This window comes from Aristolochia californica, unplaced genomic scaffold (genome assembly GCF_029961685.1).
Source record: "Aristolochia californica isolate CCGP_79_NKW_82.1479 unplaced genomic scaffold, dmAriCali1.0.hap1 SCAF_9, whole genome shotgun sequence".
Lineage (NCBI taxonomy): Eukaryota > Viridiplantae > Streptophyta > Magnoliopsida > Piperales > Aristolochiaceae > Aristolochia > Aristolochia californica.
Genome location: NW_027182290.1, coordinates 31,952,723 through 31,974,676, shown reverse-complemented (window position 1 = coordinate 31,974,676; position 21,954 = coordinate 31,952,723). Strand labels below are relative to the sequence as shown.

Below are 21,954 nucleotides of genomic sequence, written 5' to 3'. Positions count from 1 at the left end.
AGTAATTTAAAATTGGATTTGGAAAATATAAAGATTTTACTTAAATTAGTTACTCTCTATCTTTTAGCAATTAAACTAGCTTGATTAAATTTTTTGACTTGAATTAGTTGTTCTCTATCTTTAAGTTGATACATAGATTGTTTGACTTGGTAAGGTAAAACATCTTTTGATCGAGTTGTCTAGGGTTTAGGGTTTAGATACCCTAAAAGTGTCTCGAATTTAAGGGTTTAGAGATTCAAGTATTATACAGCTCACAGTTCCTCACCAACCATTACTACCAAAGCGAAGGGGCTAAAAACAGACTTAGAAAAAAAGAAGAAGAGGCGATTGTTAAAACAACTCATTCCGCGCCGGTTCAGGGTGCTTTTGCATTCGCGCGCGGTTCAATCGTTCGTTCCAATTTAAAACAAAACAAGGCAGTGAGCACGGTGCACGTGCTTCTGTAATGGCGCCATTGGTCGCCTAGTCTTTAAGCTCTTTTCTTTTCCCGCCTTTTCTGCACTTCTCACACGGCGGGGTTCATCGGAAAAATGGGTATCCATGGTCTACTGCCGCTGTTGAAGTCCATAATGACGCCCATTGACGTGAAAGACCTTCGAGGTTGTACTGTCGCCGTTGACACCTATTCATGGCTTCATAAGGGCGCTCTCTCCTGCAGCAAGGAGCTCTGTACGGGTCAATCCACGTCCAGGTAAAACCCCTTCTCATCTTAGCTCACCGTTATTTTAAATGGGTAGCATCTGCATTTTCCTCAATCGTATTGGTTGGGTTGGTAATTTCTTAGAGGAAGATTAGGGGGCTTTGCATTGGTGCTTAAGGCACGCAAAAATCTGTACCGTGATGATGTCCCAGACGTGTTGGTGTCTCCTTTCGTCCAGTTGGAATGGCAACGCCGATTCGATGGCATTGACAGTCTCGGAGTTTGGAATGAGCGTAGGAGATACGAATCAACTGCGGATAATAGTTTCTCTTCTATTTTTTTTCTTTTAGTGATAATGTTATATTCTCAATCTTAGGCTTTAGCTTTTGTCTAAATGCTACCTCTTTTTAATGGGAATTTTAGGCATATCGACTATTGCATGCATAGAGTGAATCTGTTGCGGCACCATGGTGTCAAACCTATTCTTGTCTTCGATGGCGGACTTCTCCCAATGAAGAACGATCAAGAAGTGAAGCGTTTAAGGTACGCAATAGAGCTTGGCAATAGGTTTTGAAAATAACCCAAGAGAGCTGCATGGTTGTACATCTGCAAGAAGAAATATCATTTTTGCAGTGCACGGCTGATGATTCTGGGAAAGTTTTTCCTATCTTTATTTCTTCTCGTTTACCTTATAGTTCTACTGTGCAACAACAAAAAGAGCAATTCTAGTGCTGTTAAGGTTTATGAAGTTGTTGTTTATTTTTTCTTTTGTTCATTAAGTATATCTGTTCACCTATTTATCTTATTCATCGTTCTACCACCCAATCAGATTTAAATTAATGGCCTCACGTTAAAGATGCTCTCATTGTATTTTTTAAACCATATATGTATATTGAATAATGTTTCTATCCCATTTTTATCTAAATACTGATATGTAAAGTCTGATTTTATGAAAAGTTTCACAGATTACATTAGGCAAGTATTGCTTGGCAATTTCTATTTCTTTGATGTGTATCTTCAACGTTTTTGTCACTGCTCAGTCTGTCTGCATTGAGAAGTTTTTTCTGACCTAGAAATTTAGTGGTATTCCAATAATTTATTGTGCAAGCAATAATGCAGAACGAGGAAAGAAAATCTTGAGCGAGCATTTGAGCATGAGTCAGCTGGAAATTTTGCTGCTGCTTATGAGTGCTACCAAAAGGCTGTTGATATTTCACCTGCAATAGCTTTTGAACTAATCCAGGTATTTTATGCAGGTCTTCTCAAAGTTTGAAGTTTTATGTTTTTGTTATGCTGACGTAGCTATCTCTACAAAATGGTGATATCGATGTTGTTACATGCTTCAGGTCTTAAAGCAGGTGGATGTTGATTTTGTTGTGGCTCCTTATGAGGCTGACGCACAAATGACCTTCTTATCCCTAAACAAGCTTGTAGATGCAGTCATCACAGAGGACTCAGATTTGATACCATTTGGGTGTTCAAGAGTAAGCTAAAGTTCTTATGAAATGTGATGATTGTAGACTTGTGCATATGAATTGAACTGGGACTCTTTTAATCAGATTATCTTCAAAATGGACAAATTTGGGCAAGGTGTTGAGTTTCAACATTCTATGTTGCAAAAGAATAGGGAGCTAAATTTCACGGGATTTACAAAGCAGATGCTTCTGGAGATGTGCATCTTAAGTGGGTGCGACTATATCCAGTCATTGCCGGGCATGGGACTAAAAAGAGCTCATGCTCTTGTCCGCAAGCTCAGGAGCTATGATAAGGTAAGCATGATTTTATGTACATATATAGATAAGAAGCTTGCTTTTACATCATTGAAAAAAGAGAAGTTTCATTTCTTTTATTGATGCATTGGGAGTTCATATTAGATATACTAATGTCAGCTTCTTGTGCACACTGCAGGAATTGACTATCACATTTGATTTTCATTAAGCTTTTAAAATTATTTTCTATTTTAAATAATTAACAATATTGTTGGTTTGGAAAATAGGCCTGACATGAAGTTTCTATATGGTTCTTAATTTAGTCTGGGTTCCTAATTTATCTCAGAAAAAAGCATTTATTCTCTTATCTGTATGGTTCTTCCTATTTTCCACATATCAAATGAAGTAGAAAGAGAACAAACCAGAGTCGCAGGAGAAAATGGGTCCACAGAAGGGTTCTTGTAATATTTAAATATTTATTAATCACATCTAGTTCCAAATTGTTTTAGATTAGGTAATAAGTTGTTTGAGGTCCCTGTATGCAGGGTTGGTCTAATGTTGTGAAAGATACATCTGTAATGTGGTCAAATGGTGTGGAAGGGTTCTCGTAATAATTAAATATTTCATTAGTCACATCTAGATTCAAATTGGTTTAAATTATGTAATATGTTGTTTGCGGTAGCTGCATGAAGGGTTGGTTTAATGTTGTGAAAGATACATCTGTAATGTGGTATTTGCAATCATGGGATCCCTTTAATTTGAGCATTAAAGGGTGGAAATGATAGTGGGCGTTCCATTAACGTACCTGTGTAATTGTTCACAAAATTTTCATTGGTTGTCATGATGTGTCATGTTGCTTAGAATACTCTGCAGTTTCTAAACCCTTTTTCCAGTTATAAAGTTCAACAAAGTCTGTTTGAGTTACATTACCAGAATAATTTACTCTTTTGATTCTTTACAGACAGCTTATAAAAAGTTCCAGAACGCATCTCAGAAATAAAAACTAATCCAGACTATTAATCGCCCAATTAAAATGAAAGTACAGGTCACATTATATGAACACTAGCTAATGTTGGTATTTCTTCTGACTGCTTGGTTTTTGTTTCAGGTGATTAAACACCTTAAGTATAGTGCGGTTTTGGTCCCACCATCTTATGAAGAAACTTTCAAGAAGGCATTGTGGACTTTTCTGTATCAACGTGTTTATGATCCTATAAGAGATGATATTGTGCATTTAACAGAAATTCACCATGATGTTAACAATGACTTGGACTTCTTGGGGCCATATCCTTCAAAGCAGTGTTTAAGCTATTACATGTTTTTTTTTTGCTCTAGTAAAAATCTTTATTCATTGGGCAATCAGATCTATGGCTGATGCTTTTGTCAATATCATAAAAGGATCTTGAGATTTTTTTTGTGCCTTAACAAATAGCACATTGATACCACAAAAAGTTGCAAGAGGAATAGCTAGAGGTGAGCTTGATCCATTCTCAAAATTGCCATTCCAGGTATATCTCCAATCTTTGCTCTTGAAAGGTAAGTCTTTTTTCTGGTTTGGATATTAAAAGATTTGACATAAACATATTATTTAGTTCAGAATGTAGAGAACTCTAATGTTGTGGGTTATAAACCTGTATACCTGCAGTCATGTGCTTTGACACTCATATGTCAGAGCTGTTTAGGTCAGATGACCATGAGTATTACCTTAATTTTTAATTCAATATAAATACCCATTAATCAAATCATATCTAAGGATTTCATATGGGAGTGGATAAGAGGAAAACAGAGGAAAAAAGAAAAAGGAGGGCCTGTTATCCTTCTTTTTCTGGGAATATCATCCACCAAAGCATTACTCTAGAGTAGTTTCCTGCAGCATTTTTGAATTCTTTTATTTCTAGGACATTAACTGTTTAATTTACTACTCCCAAGAGGTGCTTGAGTTCCTGCTCTAGGATCTGGTGAATGATCTGAGAGCAGCCAAAACGATGTTCCTGCACTTGTTGTGGAATGTTTTGATGATAAGTTGAGACTATCCTTCTTTACTAACCTGAGAGAATCTCAAAGATAACTCAAGTGATTGAGTACTCTACTCTCTTTTCTTTTTCAAGCTATCTGTTAAACTTCTCTATCTACTTCTGTGATACGATAATAATTATTAAGGAATGATTTTGAGGAATTATGCAAGAGAGTAATAGTGGCAGAGGGGAAAACAAGGGATAACTGTGCCTTTTCGACAGAGGCACTCTCTACTATTTTCGTACACGCAGAATTAGGGTAAAACATGTTCTGCCATTCTGGCTTGATGTGCTGAACTATATTAATGAAAATAATTGAATCTAAGTCCTTACATCCAGCATAATTAAGAAACCATTACTCTGTCCTTGTGTGCAAAGAAGGACATAAGTTTGATAATCTATGACAAAAACAAAATAAATACGAAATAAACTACTGAATAACAGGAATACTCGTATTGTTCCACCCCTCTTCCGAAGCACCTTGTCCTCGAGGTTAAAAAAATGAGGGAAATTGCAGTCGGAACGAATTCTTGACTTCCCATGTGGCATCCCTAGGGGGAAGGTGGCACCACTGCACCAAGACCTTAGTATACAGCGATCCTTGCACATGAACCTGTCAATGATGCAGGATTTGCTTTGGTTCTCGAACTAATACGCTAGATGAATCTCACACCGGAATGGTTGGTGACACAAAGGTTGATCCCCAGTCCTCAGCTTCAACTGGGACACACAGAAAACAAGATGAATAAAGGAAGGATTGGGAAGCTCTAGATGATATTCTACGGTACCAACATGCTGCAAAATTTTAAATGGCCCAAAATAATGAAATGCCAGCTGTCAATTTTTTTTTTTTTTTTTTTTGTGCCGCAGATAACTATCAGTATGTTTTGAGTTTTAAAAAGATGAGATCACCAACCTGAAACTCACTCTCAGAAAGATGTTTGTCGGCCTCTGCTTCATGCAATTCTGAGCTATGGCTGAATTGTGCTAGAGGGTGGGCAAAAGGTCATCTCGTTCCAACAATGAAGACTCTAAATCAGCAATATGCATGACCCCCCACATATAGCCCAACGGTGGAGCTCGACCATAGACTGCTTGAAACAACGCCATACCTATTGAGGAGTGGAAGAACTTTTTTTATGTCCACTCAGTCTAGTGGAGAAAGCAGCACCAAGTGCTAGATTTTGCTTCGACAAAGCGCTGGTGGAAGGGGTGATAACTACCTCTATCTGTCCATCTGTCTAGGGATGATAAGGACTCTTTTGAAGCAGAGTGGTGCTCAACATGGTGGAAAACTCTGTCCAAAATTGATTGATGAAGAGGTCCCTTTCAGATACAATTTAACATGGAGCCCCATGCAAATCAATAGTTACTGTAAGAAATAATTCAGCAAGCTTTTTGGCAGAGTACAAGTGTTTTAATACCAGAAAGTGGGCACATTTTCTGAGTCTTGTCGTCTACCACTAATATAACCAAGTAACCCAGTGAAAGCGGTAACCCCTCAATGAAATCCATGGGATTTTCTCATAATTGGTCTGGAATAGGTAATGGCTATAGGAGGCCTATAGGTGAGGTGGTTTAGTACTTCACACGTTGGTAGATCTCACAAGAAGCCACAAAAACCTTGATGTCCTTCATCAAGTGCTCCGCAAATAAGGTTGGAGAATAGTATTCATTAAGCTTTGAAGAGTAGATGGGGCATTTGTTAATCCAAATGGCATGACAAGAAATTCTTAGTGCCCTTCATGAGTGCGAAAAGCTGTCTTATGGACAGTTTGCACAAACATTCTAATTTGATGGTATCTAGAATGCAAATCAAGTTTAGTAGAAGCCCGGGTTGCGTGCAATTCATATAGAAGTTCTTCAATCACCGGGATTGGAAATTTGTCCTTGAGACTGATAGCATTGAGGGCTCTATAATCGATGCAAAAGCTCCAAGACCCGTCTTTCTTGCAGATGACTAAAACTAGGGAAGAATAAGGGCTCTGGCTTGGTTGGATGATTCTAGAAGCCAACATCTGTTTGACCAGCAACTCTATTTCTGTTTTCTAGATATGTGGGTACTGACGTGGTTGCACATTTGTTGAGAGTGCACCTGCTATTGTGGAATCTTAACGATCATGATTTCGTTCTAGTGGAAGACTTTTGGGCTCTTTGGAATAAATCCCTGAAGTGTTGTAACACTGGAAATAAAGGGGAAGGTGGAGTTAGCTTGGAGTTTTCAAATCAGCCCTCTCTAAGTGTAGATAAATAGCCTCAAATATTTCTTCCTTGTGCAACCTATTGACAACCAGTTCTGAATATGCATTTTTAGTTCATCCTATCTACCAATGAACACACTTCTCTTCCCATTCAAACTCAAGGAACGAGTCTAAGAAGTTCCAACACATGGTGCCCAATGTATTAAACCACTGCAGCCCAAGAACAAGGTTAATGCCCTTGACTGGCAATATATAGAAGTCAGCTAATGAAGTGCCTTGAATATATAATGGGACTTGGTTGCATGTAGTAGAGCAGAAAAGATATTGGCCATTGCCGACCATGACCTAAAATGTTGAAATATTCATGTGTTCCAGACCTGGTCTTTTTGCCACCTTCCCACAAATAAACTTGTGGGTATGGCCGCTGTCAAGTAGAACAATCACCTCTGATTTCGGAATGTAACCCAAGAGCTTCATGATGTGAGGGGAATGGCTGTCAGCGAAAGCATGAATAGAAATTGCTGAGATTGTTCTAATTCCTCCACTTGTTGCTCCTCGTAGGTCTCAATTTCAATTTCGTTTGGTTCTTCTTATAAGTGTAGACAATACTTTTTGCAATGATGTTCCAAACAGAATTTTTCATCACAATTAAAACAAAGACATCTGCCTCTGCTGTTGCCCACTTCTTCTTGGGTCAGTTTCTTGAAAAGTCTTCTCACTGCGGTTTGAATTGGCTGTTGAGGAGGCGCATTAGTATCTCTTCTTGTGCTGATCACTAGTGTAGAAGTCAATCTACAAGTTTGCAAACCCATACTCCTCAAGATATTTAATTCTTCTTCTTGGACATTGGTGAGATGTAATCTTCTGCCATGTACTTAGGATTGAAGGAGTTTACTTTAGCAGCGATATCTCTGAATGACCTGTTAATGAACCAACCACCTTTGGCCTCTTGTGGCCACCCTTGCCCCCGATTTGATACTCTCAAATTCAGCTTGGTAAGCATGGATAAATGTTGTTTGTTTCAGTTTAGATAAGGCCCCATGCAAGGTTTCATATTATTTTGGCCCAAAGTGCTCATAGAATGAGAATATGAATGTCTCCCATGTTGGCTCCCCGTTATCCTTCTTATGACTGTAAAACCATTAGAAAATTTCTCCCTTCAAACAGAAACTAGCAAGTTCATTTTTTTTATCATCAACGGTGGTGCTATAACATTAAAAAAAAATTCTCTACTTTTTTAACCAGTGTCGTAGGATCATTTTAATTTGTGTATTTTGGGCAGTCAAGGCGCATAACTCTTGCACTCACCTTGACATGAGAAAGTGTTTCAGGCGAACTCAAGCCCAGTATAATTCTTTTACTCTTTGGAAATCACCTAAGAAGCTCATGTAGGGCAGCAGATTTGGTTTCGAATGACTGTGTTAACGAATCCATCTTTGTATGGACGGTTTTAAACTCGTTGTCAAACCCATTACTACATGCACTAAACCCTCCGTTGTGGCTTATTGCATTTGTTTCACCTTTCAATATACACAAACTTGAGGAATTCAAACAAATAGTTGGAGTGTGTGTACTTAGAAGAATCATAATTGCTTGTGTCTTGCATGCATGCAATACTTTTGCTTCAGGTAATTAAGATTTCCGTGAAACCTAGTTACCTGTTTCTCATGGAAATTGAGTTTCTGTTTGGAAACCAGCTCTCATGGTATCAACTAGGGTTTCTAGATGGAAACTGTGAGTGCAATCGGCTACCTTGATCATCCTGTACTCGTTTGTGTAGCAATGTATAACAAAGACAGCAGTCTCTCAGAGTTTTGGCTGAAACTCTCTGGTCTTCCTCAAGTGTGACAAACTGGGGTTTCCCTTGAAAACATTCTCTTCAAAATGATTGATATGTTGGCATTAAGCAGTCCAAAAGACAAAGTTAAAGTCTCCTTTTAACTACGGCTCGACATATGAAATCAAAGAAACCCTTTGCTGAACCAAAAGCAATACTCGAGACAACTCATACGTGATTTCCAGACCTGTGTGGTCTTTGTTTGGCCAAATAATGCCTGCTTTCATACCAGTTGATAGAATATTAATTATTCAGGAATGAGTTTTGAGGAATTAGGCAAGAGTGTAACAATGGAAGAGGGGAAACAAGGGATAATTGTGCCTTTTTGAGAGAGATATTCTTTCCTATTTCTTGACGAGCAGAATTGGTGTAAAACATGATCTGCCATTCTGGCTTGACATGCCGAACTACATAAATGAAAATAGTTTCATCTAGGTCCCTGTTACACCCAAAAATAGTCAAGAAATCATTCCTATGTCTTTGTGTTCAAAAAAGGGCATTATTTTGATACTGTATGACAATAATTAAACACACTGAATAATAGAAATACTCATATCATTATGCCCTTGTATTTAAGGACTTTTTCGTGCACCAAATCTTTGCACTTATCACATATAATGGATGTCAATGCGGACAGCAATGTAGTCTTTTTATACAATTGCTTTACCTTGTCATGCTCTAATTGCAATCTTGTGGTTTATCTCCTTCTGGGCTTCTTGTGACAAGCAGAATGGACTTGTTCCATCTGGAAAATATATCAGATCATAGTATTCTACATTTAAGCTTCCAAAATCTGTTTGATTAACTAATAATAATGAGTAAAATTAAAAAAAATACTGATAAATGATTATCATTGTTTGCTTGAAGATGAAACTTCTTGTGAAATTATGAGTAAAAGGTGGTTGAGAGGGTGGAGGAAAGAGAAAAGAGAGAAGGAGGAGTTTGAGAGAAGAGCTTGATGGCTCTGAATGAGGGACACACGATCCTCATTAGGTTTTATTAGTAGATTAAGAAATAGAGATGAATTTCCAATTCAACCCTCATGCACAAAACTTCCATTATTACGTGTCCAAATTCAATGAGAATTGGACCATAGACAAATACCAACATGCTGATTCTACTGTAGTCCTTCACAAACACCATATGCCCAGATGGAAATGACCAAAATACCGTTTACATCATATTTAACACTTTCGTTTTGCAAGTTTGGCCATTTTGGTATCTTGCTCATAAATTTGAGAAGTATTGGGTGGTATGACCACACAGGCCATATTTATCAGCCAGTTTTGAGCAATACATCACATATTGTGGTATGCAATGTATCATGAATAAAGCAGACCACACTTTTGAGGAATCAGAGTATGACATAATCACCTGCAGGAGCATCTAAATGTCTGAGATGTGTTTAGAATGTTCCCAATATTTAAAAACTTCAAAATGGTGCTGGCAGGAATTTTGCTGCCATTTCGGAAAAATTGTAGGAATTAGTGGCCTGCATCTTATGCTTTTCTAGAAATACATTGTTTTTATCTGACCTTGTTGTTTAATTTACACACATGCTTCGTTGTAAGACATTAGGAACTGCTGCACTGAGATCTATCTAATTATTCTTTTAGAATTTCATTCTGCATTCTTCTTTTGCTACAAGGGCGAAAGCATTTGTACCACAAATTATGCTGTTAAAGAATTCAAGAATGAGAGTAGGAGAAAGATGCTGGATTTGCCTGCACAGAAAAATGTCTTGACTAATTACTTTTGTATCCTTCAAAGATATTTCATTTCTTGATTTCAGATATGTGCAGCCGCACTGGCATAAGTGATGCAAGGGATTTTATGATCTTGATGATTTTCAGATGTCTTTGTTTGTTTTGGGATTTGTATTATGCTGACGAAACATTTTTGAGGACTGCCTTCTTTCCTGGCACTTCTCTGCTGTGCACAAATAAGTCATTTATGCTTTTAGTCAATGGAGGAGAAAGGAATAAAGTACCCATTAAAACATAGTATTTAATGTTAACTAGGTATTTCAGTTCAGCTGTAAAGACAAGACAAGGGGGAGAAGTCCTAATTTAATGTTAATGATATATATCTGTTCAGATTAAATGTGCATCTTTATGTAGTAAGATCCATAATTGGTTGCTCACCTCTATGTAATCTGAACATGGTGAACCATGTAATCTTTTTTTCTTTTTACCTTAACAAATGAAGGTGTTGCGTCCTCTGGTGCAAAGATGAAATTCAAAGCTCCACGAGCCATATACAAGTCTGACCCAGACTCAACAGAAGAGTCTTCTCCTGACACTGATGGTTATGTATCTAATCTGTCTTGCTTGACTGAGGAGGACTCACCAAGCACTATAAACAACACCCGAGAATCCTTTCCTAGTTCAACAATCTCTACTGATCACCAATCTTTCACAGATTCTGTAAGTATTGGACTCTAAACATATGCACTATTTCAGATGAAAATATGTCCTGATTTCAAAAGATTTTTCTTCACTGTCTTTGGTGTTGAAAATGTTTTGTTTTATTTTTTCAGAGGAGAAATCGTTCAGAACATGTCTATACAAAACAATCCAGAAACCAGACATCTGATCCTCTTGTTTCTCTACGTGAGGCAAATGAATTGAACTTTGTTTCCCATCCAAAGGATGGAAAAGCTATGGCAGCTAAAAAAAAGGTGATAGTGAGGAGTTCTTATTTTCAACGTAACTCGTTAGACAACGATGAGCAAGAGAATAATGAAAACTTAGAGTCTGTTGTCACTGGAGAAGATAGAAGCAAGCATGTGAAACCTGAGTGCATGAAAGCTGCAAATGCTGTTTTAGGTAGTAGTTATTTCAGGAGTGACCTTAAGAGAAGGAAGTCTGTTCCTGTTCAGTCTGAAAGCACTCTTGGGGTATGTCCCTTCAATACTGAATTTTTTTTATCTTTCTCTCATTTATTTTCTATTTTTCGTGTGTGGTTGTGTGTGTACCTGACTATCTGCTAATCTGCTAACTGTTTTCTGCTGTTGATATAACTAGGAAGTGTCTACAGTTAAGCACACCGAAGTAAACAGAATTCTCTCCAAAACAGGTACATGTACTTTGTAACCCTACCCTATGAACTTTGTTATAGATTTCTGTTACACATCGCTGTCTCAACCTTGGTTGGTTTTTACATTGACCTCCTCATTGGATACCCAGTGATTTCTTGAATAAGGCATTGATGCTTTCTTCATTAACTAGAACATAAAACGTCTATGAAAATTAACATGTTTCTAGCTGTTCACTTGGCAAATCACCATCCAATTTCAGAGATACAAGTGCAAAGACTAACTAGATCCTTCCATAGTGTTCTTCACATGACTTGCTCATGTGATCATGTTCATATTTTGTTTGTTTTATTCATTCTCTCATCATGTGTCAAGTGATACTCCTGTCAGAATTCAATCTAAGCTGACTCTTTTCCTTCATTACAGTAAATTCGTTTAGTTTTACAGAAGCTAATTTTTGTTTGTCCTAAGCATGTACTGTTCTCGATTAACTTTTGCTTCTAAAACTAATAAATATTTCTCTAGCAAAGGGAACTCAACGGACTTCTAATTAACCAAACTTAAATCTTCATTTTAACCAACTGATCATAGGAACAGGATATTTTATCCAAAGAAAAGGATCAGGATCCAGATGCTTCTGGTTTTAGTTCAACCATCTTTATATTGTCCCTGTTGATTCTTTATATTCAAAGCATGTATGTCGTGAAACCTTAGAAAGATTATGTGATTAAGATGTTAGTCTTTACATTTGTTTAGTTTAAGAGAACCAACCCAGCTAGTAGTGTCCAAGTTGGACCCAGTTGTTGCAGAAATTGATTGGCCCTTAACCAGTCCTAAATAGTATCTTTAACTGCACCCCACCTGTTTACACCTGTATTTTTTATGCATGTTGAATTGCCATGGCAAACATTTAAAAAAAGATGTACAGATATGTTTACTTTTCAGAGAAAAAAAGAAAATTGTGCACGTATCTGCTCCATTTTGCTGTCTTTGAGAGGATTCTTGCCAACTGGTGTGCTGCACGTGTTGGCAGCCTGAATTGTTCTTCTTGCCCGAACAAACCAAATAACTTCAACAGTTTGTTCTGTCTTGATATGCTGGTGTGGATGGTTACTAGTTGTCATCCAGCTTCCATGGCATATTAGCAGCACCAATAAACTTGGTCAAAGAGTTTTTCTGCAAAATCAAATTATTTATTAGGCAGCATTCCTTTTTGTTCAATATGGCATTTTTTCTATTTGACTTAGTTTAGCACTAAGGGCATGTAGAGTGTAAGCTTATCTTGTCCATCTTCTTTGGTTTTTTTTTTTTTTTTGAATGTTGAACCACTTAACTTAGTAAGACTCAAATCATAGACCTTACACTAGAAACTCCCCCATCTTCTTAGATATTGTCGTGATGTCTACTATTCTCTTGTTGTCTCAATTTTTTTGTTTTTTATTTGTTTAGGTGATGAAGTTCCTGATACATGCAGAAAAGCTGCAGAAACAGTCACCGAGGAAGGAAAGTTTGGTTGCAACATTTCACATCTGGGCACTTTCTCGGATATATCAGAGAAATCAATGGACAGATTTGTTTCAGTTATATCTTCCTTCACCTGTGTGACATCAGGTTCTCGTGCAAGTGGTCTGCGTGCTCCTTTAAAGGATGTACATAATACACGCGCAAATGGGTAACTCTATGTTAAAGCTCTTAGCATTGCATGAATTTCACTTGTACAATCTCGAGTAATTTGGTACGTCTAATATTAGTTTGTTTTTCAACTGAAGGTTGACTATGCCACCACAGGATTTTGGCAAATTCTCATATGTGCACGACAAGAAGAAGAAAAGATTGTCAATATCTCATTTACAATAAGCTGGAAAAGCATATTTAAAAGGAACAGACTGATCCTTGTTAGTCATTCATCACGATCTCTACTTGTCCATGTATGTGAATCATCAAGGAAGGAAAGACTCATTACTTCCTCAATTTTTTTTGATGGATTTTTAATCTGATTCGTTTTATCGCATTCTCATGTATGATATGTTTATGTGTAATTCTGTAATGTAATACTTGTCTGTTTGTCTTTGAAGGATTACCCGTCTGATGCCATTTTCACTTCCCATAATCATATAAAGACCGAATTATTGAATTGAGATGTTTCTGATAGTTACATTTCATTTGATAGTTTGCATAGCCAACGAGTGATATTTGTTCTTGATAGCCGACTTAAAAAGTTTTGTTCACGATCTCTACAGACAAAGACGAATCTTGAGGGAGAATGTCCCGGCCCTGGTTCTGTCTCTGGTTCTTACTGTAATATAAAGTATTGGAGTAAGTATTAGAATAAGAGATGTCTTTGCAATCCTCTAGACGAAGCACTTTGGGAAAAAGAAATCATTTTTGTATTCGCCACTTTCCATTTCTTAGTCGCTAATGCATCTTAAAAAGCAAGGGGATATATCAGAGTCCAAATTCTCCTCACTGTATCGCTTTTCATTCAAATCTCCCACCACCTTTTCTCAATCTCAAAGCATAATCTGGGCCATTCCCACAAATCAAAAGCACCTTTTTCTTTCATTTTAATCCCCATTGATCGTTCCGATTCTTAACAAATCAAAGTATAAAAGGCAACACATGATCACATGTACCTATCTCATTTCGACATTACTTCTTCTCCAAGCTTTGTCTAAGATGATTTCCTCGCTCCCAAAGCAGCACAAATCCAGCAGGCCTTCTCCCCTTTACCTCCTCCCACCACCACCACCACCACCGCCCCCGCTGCCGCCGTTGACGCCACCTCCGCCAAGACAAACCATCCATCCCATGAAGCATCAGACCTCAGCTGGTCGCCACAGCTTTAGATGGACAACCAAAGAAATTCTGCCTCGGCCACGGCGCACCAACCCCTTCGTCTGGTTTGCAGCCGTTCTCTGTGTGATATTCTTTCTGCTTCTCATCCTCGTAGGTATCTGCATCCTCGTAATCTTTCTGGTGATCAAACCACGAAACCCTTCTTTTGTTACATCTAGTGGAAGCCTGAGAAGCATCTATCTCGACACTCCGGAGTACTTAAACGGCGATCTGATCATCCTCGCCAATTTCTCCAATCCAAACCGTAAGATGGACGTAACGTTTGAATATTTGAGCATAGATCTTCTCTTCTTTGAAAGGCTGATTGCAACTCAAGGATTACAGCCCTTCACACTGAGACGAGGGGAAGCGAGACTGGAGGCGCTGCACATGCTTTCCAGCGAAGTCTATTTGCCGCTTAATCTTTCACTGGAACTTCAGAAACAAGTGCAGAAAAATCGGATTCGGTATAATATTCGAGGAAACTTCAGAGTTCGTGTGAGCTTCGGATTCGGCCATTTTGCTTACCGGTTGCACGGTCGATGCCAGATGGAAATGACGGGACCACCCAATGGATTCCTCGTAGCTCGGGGTTGCAGAACTAAGAGATAAAGCACGAAGTTTCTTTTGGTTTTTGAAGGCTCTCTCTCTGCCTGGTAGTTTTTCCGTCTGGATATCTTTTCTGGAAAACAGAGGCGCTAATGGAGGAGGATTGCAACTGTACATTACTCTTTGCTGAACCTGATTTTTTTTTTTTTTTTTTTGGTTGTAACGATCAGATGACATTATCATAATTTAATATCAAATAATATGCTATTATTTATTTTTATGTTATAAATAATGGTAAAATTAAATTAAAAAACTAATATGCTTTTAAGATAAAATAATTTTTGCTTTTAATGGGCTTGGGCTGAACTAGTAGGTTGAGCTTGGTTCAATCGGGCTTGAAGCTCCGTCTTCCAGGTCTAAATCAAGGTATTGAAATATCCACTCGGAACCCACTAACCAAGATTAGGTTATCTCTCAACTGATTTTTATGACGTTTTTGTCCTCCAGTTTGGCTTAATGATCGCTTTTTAATAAGGTCATTTCGGTCATTGTTGCTCACCTGTTGTCTTCCCGCCATTCTTCCCCAGAACAAACGGTGAAACGATTGCCAAGGTGTCCCGTCTCCACGTTCTTTACAAAAAGAATCACGCAGAAGCCGCCCGATCACCGACACGTGAACATCACTAACCTCCATCTTCCGCCACGTACGTTTTTGTCGTCACCGGCAGTTCCTGTTTTTGCTTTCTGCGAAACCAGTTTCCCTCTCACAGCCCGCAGACACACCCCACCTCTTCAGTCTTCATCCACTTCGTCTTTTTCTCCTTTTCTATTACCAGATTTTGTCTGCTTTTCACATTTATCCCTCTCGATACCTCACTTATATTTGCGTCTTCCTTCCTCAGTGTACTACTGTCTCTGGTCCGTGCCGCTTGGCACTGCTATCCATCAATGGAGGTCCCAGTTGGGTTTCTTGCTACTTTAAGGAACTTTATTTCATTTCTACCCTTTTTTTTCATGCTTTTGATCCTCGGCGTTATTAAAGGTAAAGTGGCTGCGGCTTCCTATTCTGGAATTTATACTTTTCCTGTTTTATTTTTTATTTGCTTGAACTCTTGCCGTATTTTGGGTCCCTTGCTTATGTCTTGATAAACAAGGGAGACAAAGAGTGCTATTATTTTCTGAGATATAATTGTAGTTGCATCTGTTACTGTTCACAGTTTAGGTGAGAAGCGCTGTGCTTATTTTTTTGGGTTTTTTGGCCGGGCTCTAACAAATTCTTCAGATTCCGAGGGTGGAAAAGGCATTCTAAAAGAAAAAGATAAGACCATAATTGTACTGTTTGGCTCTTGTGTCATGCGAATGGAGGAACTGGTCAACTAGCTTAATCGTAGTATAACGTAGCATGCCTAAAGATTGAGGTAATACAACGAGAGACCGACCATTGTAGCTGGTAGTGGTTCGAGATCAATGTGGTCCTAGTTTCGCTAGCTATACTTGTAGCTGTCTGAAGGATCATGTTCCTTCAAAACTTTAAACGAGCATTCTTGTGCATGAACAGTGTAGGGAAGCAATTTATATGGAGATACATGTACAGATTTTACGTTACTGGTAGCTATGGGCATCGATGCGCTATAATGTTCAGCTCACTTTCTGTTGCAGCGGCAATTATAGGACCTTTTGCGTCTGTTATCGTTTCAGTCGGGAATTCAGCTGTAATTCTTGGCTTATGGCCGGCTCATTTTCTGTGGAGTTACTATTGCATAGCGAAGTGAGTCTTTTACCTCCAATGTTTTATTTTCTCCTCCTGTGACACGGTAGTTTCTATATCGCTCGATCAGTCAACCTCCACTGGCATATTCTTACTACACGTTTTGGCAAGTTTATATGGGGTTTGATGGATTAAGTCTTTCTTCTGTCCTGGCAGAACCAAGAGGCTTGGACTGGTTTTGAAGATTCTTCTTTTGGTGACCATGCCAGTACCTTTGGTCCTTTTCCCAGTCTTGGGTATTGTCGGGAGCCTCTTAGTTGGAATCGGTTATGGATTTTTTGCTCCCCTCGTTTCTACTTTTGAGGGTGGTGGGGAGCAAGTAATTGACAAAATCTTCCACTATTTTTTGGTAAGCTCCAATGTGGATCTTCTCTAGGATGCAAGTTAGTTCTATTTTTAATTGCCAACTGAGTGTTCCATTAACTCATCTCACTCATCAGGATGGTTGTTGGAGTACAATTGAAGGGAGTTGTACCATTGTTTGTGATGTCACTGACTTCTGTTTCCACTCCTACTTCTCCTATATGGATGAACTAAGTGAAGTAGTGCCTGTAGATGAGAAGCCTGTTGAAATCAAGTAAGAGAGCTCTTTACTGCATGGAGTATGTGTTGGATACTGTCAAGCTTATCTCTTATCTTGGTTATTATTTTCTTGCGAGGTTGTTGATGCTACCAAGTTGTCTTCTCGTTGGCCTGCTTTCAGTACTCATCGATGTGCCAGTGATTACAGCTGTGGCACTCTGGAAGAGTCCTTACATGCTTTTTAAGGGGTGGAAGAGACTTTTTGAGGACTTGATTGGAAGGGAAGGGCCTTTCTTAGAGACTGTTTGTGTACCCTTTGCTGGTCTTGCCATTATTCTATGGCCCCTGGCAGTGGTTGCAGCAGTAATTTGTGCTTTCATCTGTAGCATATTCTTGGGGCTTTATGGTGGTGTTGTTGTCCATCAGGTCTAAGATATTTCATTTTGAATTCATGTGATCATAACATTACCGAGAGTCCATTCTACCGGATTTCGATCTTCCAACTCTGATGGTCTAATTAATTCTCCTGTCCATCATGCAGGAAAGCTCAATCAAGATGGGTCTTGCTTACATGATATCGATCGTCTCAATGTTTGATGAGTACACAAATGATATTCTCTACATGAGGGAAGGGTCCTATCTTCCCAGGTACCATTATCCAGTACTAGATCTGTTTTCTACACATTTGTTTTCAGTATTTTGTTTGTTCCAAGTGTCCAAATCCTCTGGAGCTGTGCTTCCACATACATTTGGCTTGGGATCAAGTCATGTCTTCTCTGCATCACAAACATATGTTTAGGGTTTAGGGTAAGAACGGATGAAATTGTTCTTATTTCACAGGACAATAATTTGATGTCAAATAACAATGTTTTCTGGCAGCCAGGCCTGTATACCGGAAAAAAGTAAATACTTCAGACAGTCTTGAGAGGAAATTTTCCATTGAAAATGGAATAAGTGAACACAAAAATGACAAATCAGGTAATCAGTACGACACAAAGTTAGCTTCACAGCGATCAAGAACTCTGAAAGGGGCTATTCAGCAGTTCAAACCAATGCAAGTAAGATTAAATGTCTTTGTCTGATTCCTTTCCCCTCCATTCGGCATGACACTGTAGACCATGATTCTTCAGGTATGGGACTGGCTGTTTCGATCTATTGAACTGAATGGGAGAATCCTACTGCACTGTGGTTTAATAGATGTTGCTGACATAGAGGCTTGTATTCTAAAGGGGAAATGCAAAAAATTAAGTATCAAATTACCTGCTTATTGTATTCTGCAATGTCTCCTCAGATCGGCCAAGACTGACACATCTGGTTTGCTCATCAGTAAGCTCTGCTAGCTGTTGTTCCTGTTGGATTGATTCAAGTTCCGTCTACTTCATCTCATTCAAAATTTTATTAATCAAACCAATAGTTATGTTCAGTCAGGTACGAGAGAAACTGATGCCTTAACTGAATAATTTGCTCAGCTGATGAAGTAGAGTTGACAAAGTCCAACTGGCCTAAGGACAAAGTGTTTGAATGGTTTCTTGGGCCATTAGTGATAATGAAAGATCAGATCAAAGGGCTTAGATTAGACGAGAACGAAGAGGCCTGCTTAAGCAAGTTGATTATGTGCCACAGCAATGAGAAGCCAGAAAACTGGAACGGCAGTGGATTTACGACGGATGATATAAGAAGAGCCCAATTGCAAGCGATTTTTCGGAGGTACTTTAACTACCTTGTAAAACAAAGATAGTTGGCAAAAATGTTACTTCCAGTCAGAATGATCTTTAAGGATTTTCAGGGATCTAAATTTAGTTCGAAGAGTAACTGCTGAAATGACAATAACTGCAAACTGAAATGGTGATCAATTGCTTGGAAGGAAGAATCATAAAAAGTGATATGTTATTTATTCATGTTCTAATTCTGCTCAAGACTGATGCTTCTGCATATTCGCTTAAGAGGCAAAGATCTTGTGAACTAATAGTAATTTCGTATGTCTAAGGCATAGTGCTTTCTGAGTTGGGAGACATTTAAAGAAATTAGGGAAAGTTTTATTGATCAGTGTCTATTGTAAACATGGGCAGAATCAGCAAAAAAACTTCAATTAGTACAATTATGGACTTGAACTAATCGTTCATAGCTAGCAATAGAGATGCTATTTAATGAGTAGAGTTTTGAATTCTTTGTAGTCTCTCCTTCTTAACATGAGACAGCCTTTATGCAGGCTACAGGGAATCGTAGCTTCCATGTCACGGTTGCCTACTTTCAGACGCCGATTCAGGAACTTGGTGAAGGTTTTATATCTTGAAGCCATGGAATCTGGTGCCTCGAGTAAGAACGGCGAGCAGAGTACCAAATCCGGGAGGAGGATAACTAGGTCGAGAAGTAATGATATAAGACAAGAAGAGGATGCTTCAGAAAGACCAAGTGACATGGGAGATGTAGTTTGATTGATACTCTATCATGGGTTTCTTGGTCGATGGTGGTTTGTTTGTACATTTCTTTGAAGATGTCCAGCAAAGATCATATTTTTCTGGGAAACTATCCAAAACTAGTATCAAACTCTTGACAGTTACAGGTTAGACAGTTTATAATCATGTTGATGTAAGTTCTACTCCAAAGAGATTTGGATTACATTCTTACAGAGAATGTTACTTGAGAAAGGATCATATCTGAAGAATTTACAGAGAACTTAGTAGGTTGTGATGATGATACGATACTACAGGGGTAGGATGTAAATGAGCTTTCCACATTCCAAGCTTCATTTTGCAGAAAAACGAAGAAAAGCACATTTCAAATTCAAATTTTAATTCTAACCTCTATACATCAATGTGATTGCAACTGTTTAAGGATTTGACACTCGCTTGGTTCAATGTTAAGAGAAGGTTTCTGCTGCAATCCTAAGCTCAAGATAATTTGATGAAATTGAGTTAAAAGAGTCCATCTACTGAAACCAATTTCACCAAGCCAAAAGACGTACTTTCATGAGCAAAAAATCAATAAATATAACAAAAGAACAGAAGAAGAAACCTCTATTTCCTTCCACTCTCTGCAGGTGTCTTTGCAACAATGGAAAGAGCATGTAACCCACTCTGCAACTCCTCTTGCAAGAGGTCATAAATTAGCCTGTGACGTTTCACCAAACTTTTCCCCGCAAACTCCTCGGAAACTATTCTCACATTAAAATGGGTTTCACCATCACCACTTCCCCTAACGGCTGAGTGACCTGCATGTTGATATGAAATGTCTTCCACTTCCAGTTCCACAGGGTGTAGTGCTTCATTCAGTCTTTCTTTAATCCTCCTACCTCTAGCTCCCAAACCATCATGGGAGTCGTCTGAAACTGTATTAGATTGCATTCCAGTTTCATCACTTCCGTTATTTTCCCGAGTGAAAGATTCTGATCCAATGGACTTTAAACCGGAATTTTGTATTTCAGAATTCGCAGTATCTGGAATTCCATTAGAACTAGGAATATTCTGCAATGACCCGATTAAATCTATAGCCGAACTTGAATCTTTTACTTCGATGACTTCACCACTTCCGGATTTGCCACCCTCTTCGGCCTCCATCAAAAGCTGCAGCGCCTTCTTTTGCATCAATCTCAGCATATTAAGAAACCCATTATTCCTCGATGGAGTAAGACTCTGTTTCAGCCCAAGCAATTGGACGAAATCAGGTGAAACTCGCACAATCTCCGAGGGGGGCTGGCCGGAGAGCCCTTCAACGAGGAGAGCTGCGAGGCCTTTTGTAAGCACAGAATCAGAATCAGCTTCGAATCGGACGTTTCGATCAGAATCTAGGTAAGCATGGACCCATACTTGGGAGACGCATCCCTGAACTTTGTTCTCGGATATCTTGAACTGGGGTTGGAGAGGCGGGAGCTTTCGACCGTAGAAAAGTAGCTGCTCGTATTTGGCGCGAGGGTCCTGTACGGATTGAAACAGTTGAATTATGCCCTGAAGGTTTGGCGGAAACGAGTCTAATTGCTGCGCAGGGAGGGATGCTGCGGAAGAGGATTGAGACGAAGAGATCCGGGCATGTTTCCGAAGGGAAGTGGAAAACAGAACAGAGGGTTTACAAAGAGGAAGAGAGAGGAAAGAGGGTTCGGTGATCGGTCTCATGGAGTGAAGGGATAGCGGGACTTTGGGATATAAGAGACGGAAAGATAAGGAGATCGCCATGGATTTGCGTCCAGCAGAGACAAAGACGGAAGATGCTTCTAGACTGAAGACTTCTTGCGGGGCGATCAGCGGAAGAGTCGAGGAGGAGCCTTATATATTTGAGGAAAGGCCCAACTACAAGCATCGCAAACCAGGGAAGCAATCGCCGCCGACCCTGCTCTTCAGATGACGGTTCAAGCTAGGAATGAACCCGGTAGCAAAGAGGTTCAGACTTCAGACTTAATGCTGTAAGAACCGGATGGCTAATTGGACCGGACGCATTTGAGTGGGATTAAGAAGCTACGTAATCGCATTCGTACCAATAAAGATTGTATTATGAGCCTTATATTTATATCAATGAGACCGATTTCCTTCACATTCACACAAAAAACCAAAATTTTGTCAGCAAATTTTACTTGATTAAATAAATATACCCTATCGTTCTACCCTTTGATCATAATTAGTGAGGTATAGAGCAGATATTTAAATTAATGAGACCGGTTCCCTTCCGCCAGAAGGAAAAGGATAAGAAAGGCTCCACTCTCACGTTACCTGAGCCAAGCTTGAGCCTGCATGTGTTCGAGTTTGACTTGATCTGAATATTTAGAACTCGAGTTCAAGCTCAAGCTCAGCTTCAAACCTAAAGTTGAAATCGAGCTTGACCCAAAATTTTTAACTTAGTTTGAGCTCGAG

General features: G+C 38.9%; 4 protein-coding genes across 6 annotated transcripts; 3 read left to right on the top strand and 1 right to left on the bottom strand.

The window, feature by feature from the left end:
• The first annotated feature begins 516 nt into the window (after positions 1–516).
• LOC137941367 (exonuclease 1) lies at positions 517–13,555 on the top strand. Its single transcript, XM_068786738.1, has 13 exons — positions 517–691; positions 1,064–1,183; positions 1,760–1,883; positions 1,987–2,124; positions 2,200–2,409; positions 3,458–3,633; positions 3,785–3,857; positions 10,051–10,159; positions 10,611–10,828; positions 10,942–11,301; positions 11,429–11,480; positions 12,889–13,111; positions 13,209–13,555. The coding sequence occupies exons 1-13, from the start codon at positions 531–533 to the stop codon at positions 13,294–13,296; spliced, it is 2,052 nt and encodes a 683-aa protein (XP_068642839.1). The 5' UTR covers positions 517–530; the 3' UTR covers positions 13,297–13,555.
• Positions 13,556–14,092: 537 nt separating this feature from the next.
• Positions 14,093–15,049, top strand: LOC137942084 (uncharacterized protein At1g08160-like). Its single transcript, XM_068787763.1, has one exon. It carries the CDS (start codon positions 14,116–14,118, stop codon positions 14,884–14,886), a length of 771 nt encoding a protein of 256 aa, XP_068643864.1. The 5' UTR covers positions 14,093–14,115; the 3' UTR covers positions 14,887–15,049.
• Positions 15,050–15,759: 710 nt separating this feature from the next.
• LOC137941443 (uncharacterized membrane protein At3g27390) lies at positions 15,760–19,788 on the top strand. The gene is made up of 10 exons (XM_068786858.1): positions 15,760–15,865; positions 16,483–16,591; positions 16,748–16,940; positions 17,032–17,168; positions 17,251–17,539; positions 17,655–17,761; positions 17,997–18,171; positions 18,244–18,439; positions 18,583–18,820; positions 19,323–19,788. The coding sequence occupies exons 1-10, from the start codon at positions 15,772–15,774 to the stop codon at positions 19,546–19,548; spliced, it is 1,764 nt and encodes a 587-aa protein (XP_068642959.1). The 5' UTR covers positions 15,760–15,771; the 3' UTR covers positions 19,549–19,788.
• Positions 17,753–21,428, bottom strand: LOC137941444 (sufE-like protein 1, chloroplastic/mitochondrial). 3 transcript variants are annotated; one of them, XR_011110401.1, is made up of 3 exons: positions 20,129–21,428; positions 18,374–18,833; positions 17,753–17,889 (listed from the first exon to the last, which is right to left on the bottom strand). XR_011110401.1 is itself a non-coding variant. In XM_068786859.1 (2 exons), the coding sequence occupies exon 1, from the start codon at positions 21,280–21,282 to the stop codon at positions 20,131–20,133; it is 1,152 nt and encodes a 383-aa protein (XP_068642960.1). In that variant the 5' UTR covers positions 21,283–21,426; the 3' UTR covers positions 17,753–17,889; positions 20,129–20,130. The 3 variants fall into 3 exon arrangements, 1 of the variants encoding a protein (XP_068642960.1); XR_011110402.1 differs by having other exon boundaries at positions 18,374–18,462; XM_068786859.1 differs by lacking the exon at positions 18,374–18,833 and having other exon boundaries at positions 20,129–21,426.
• Between the last annotated feature and the right edge of the window lie 526 nt (positions 21,429–21,954).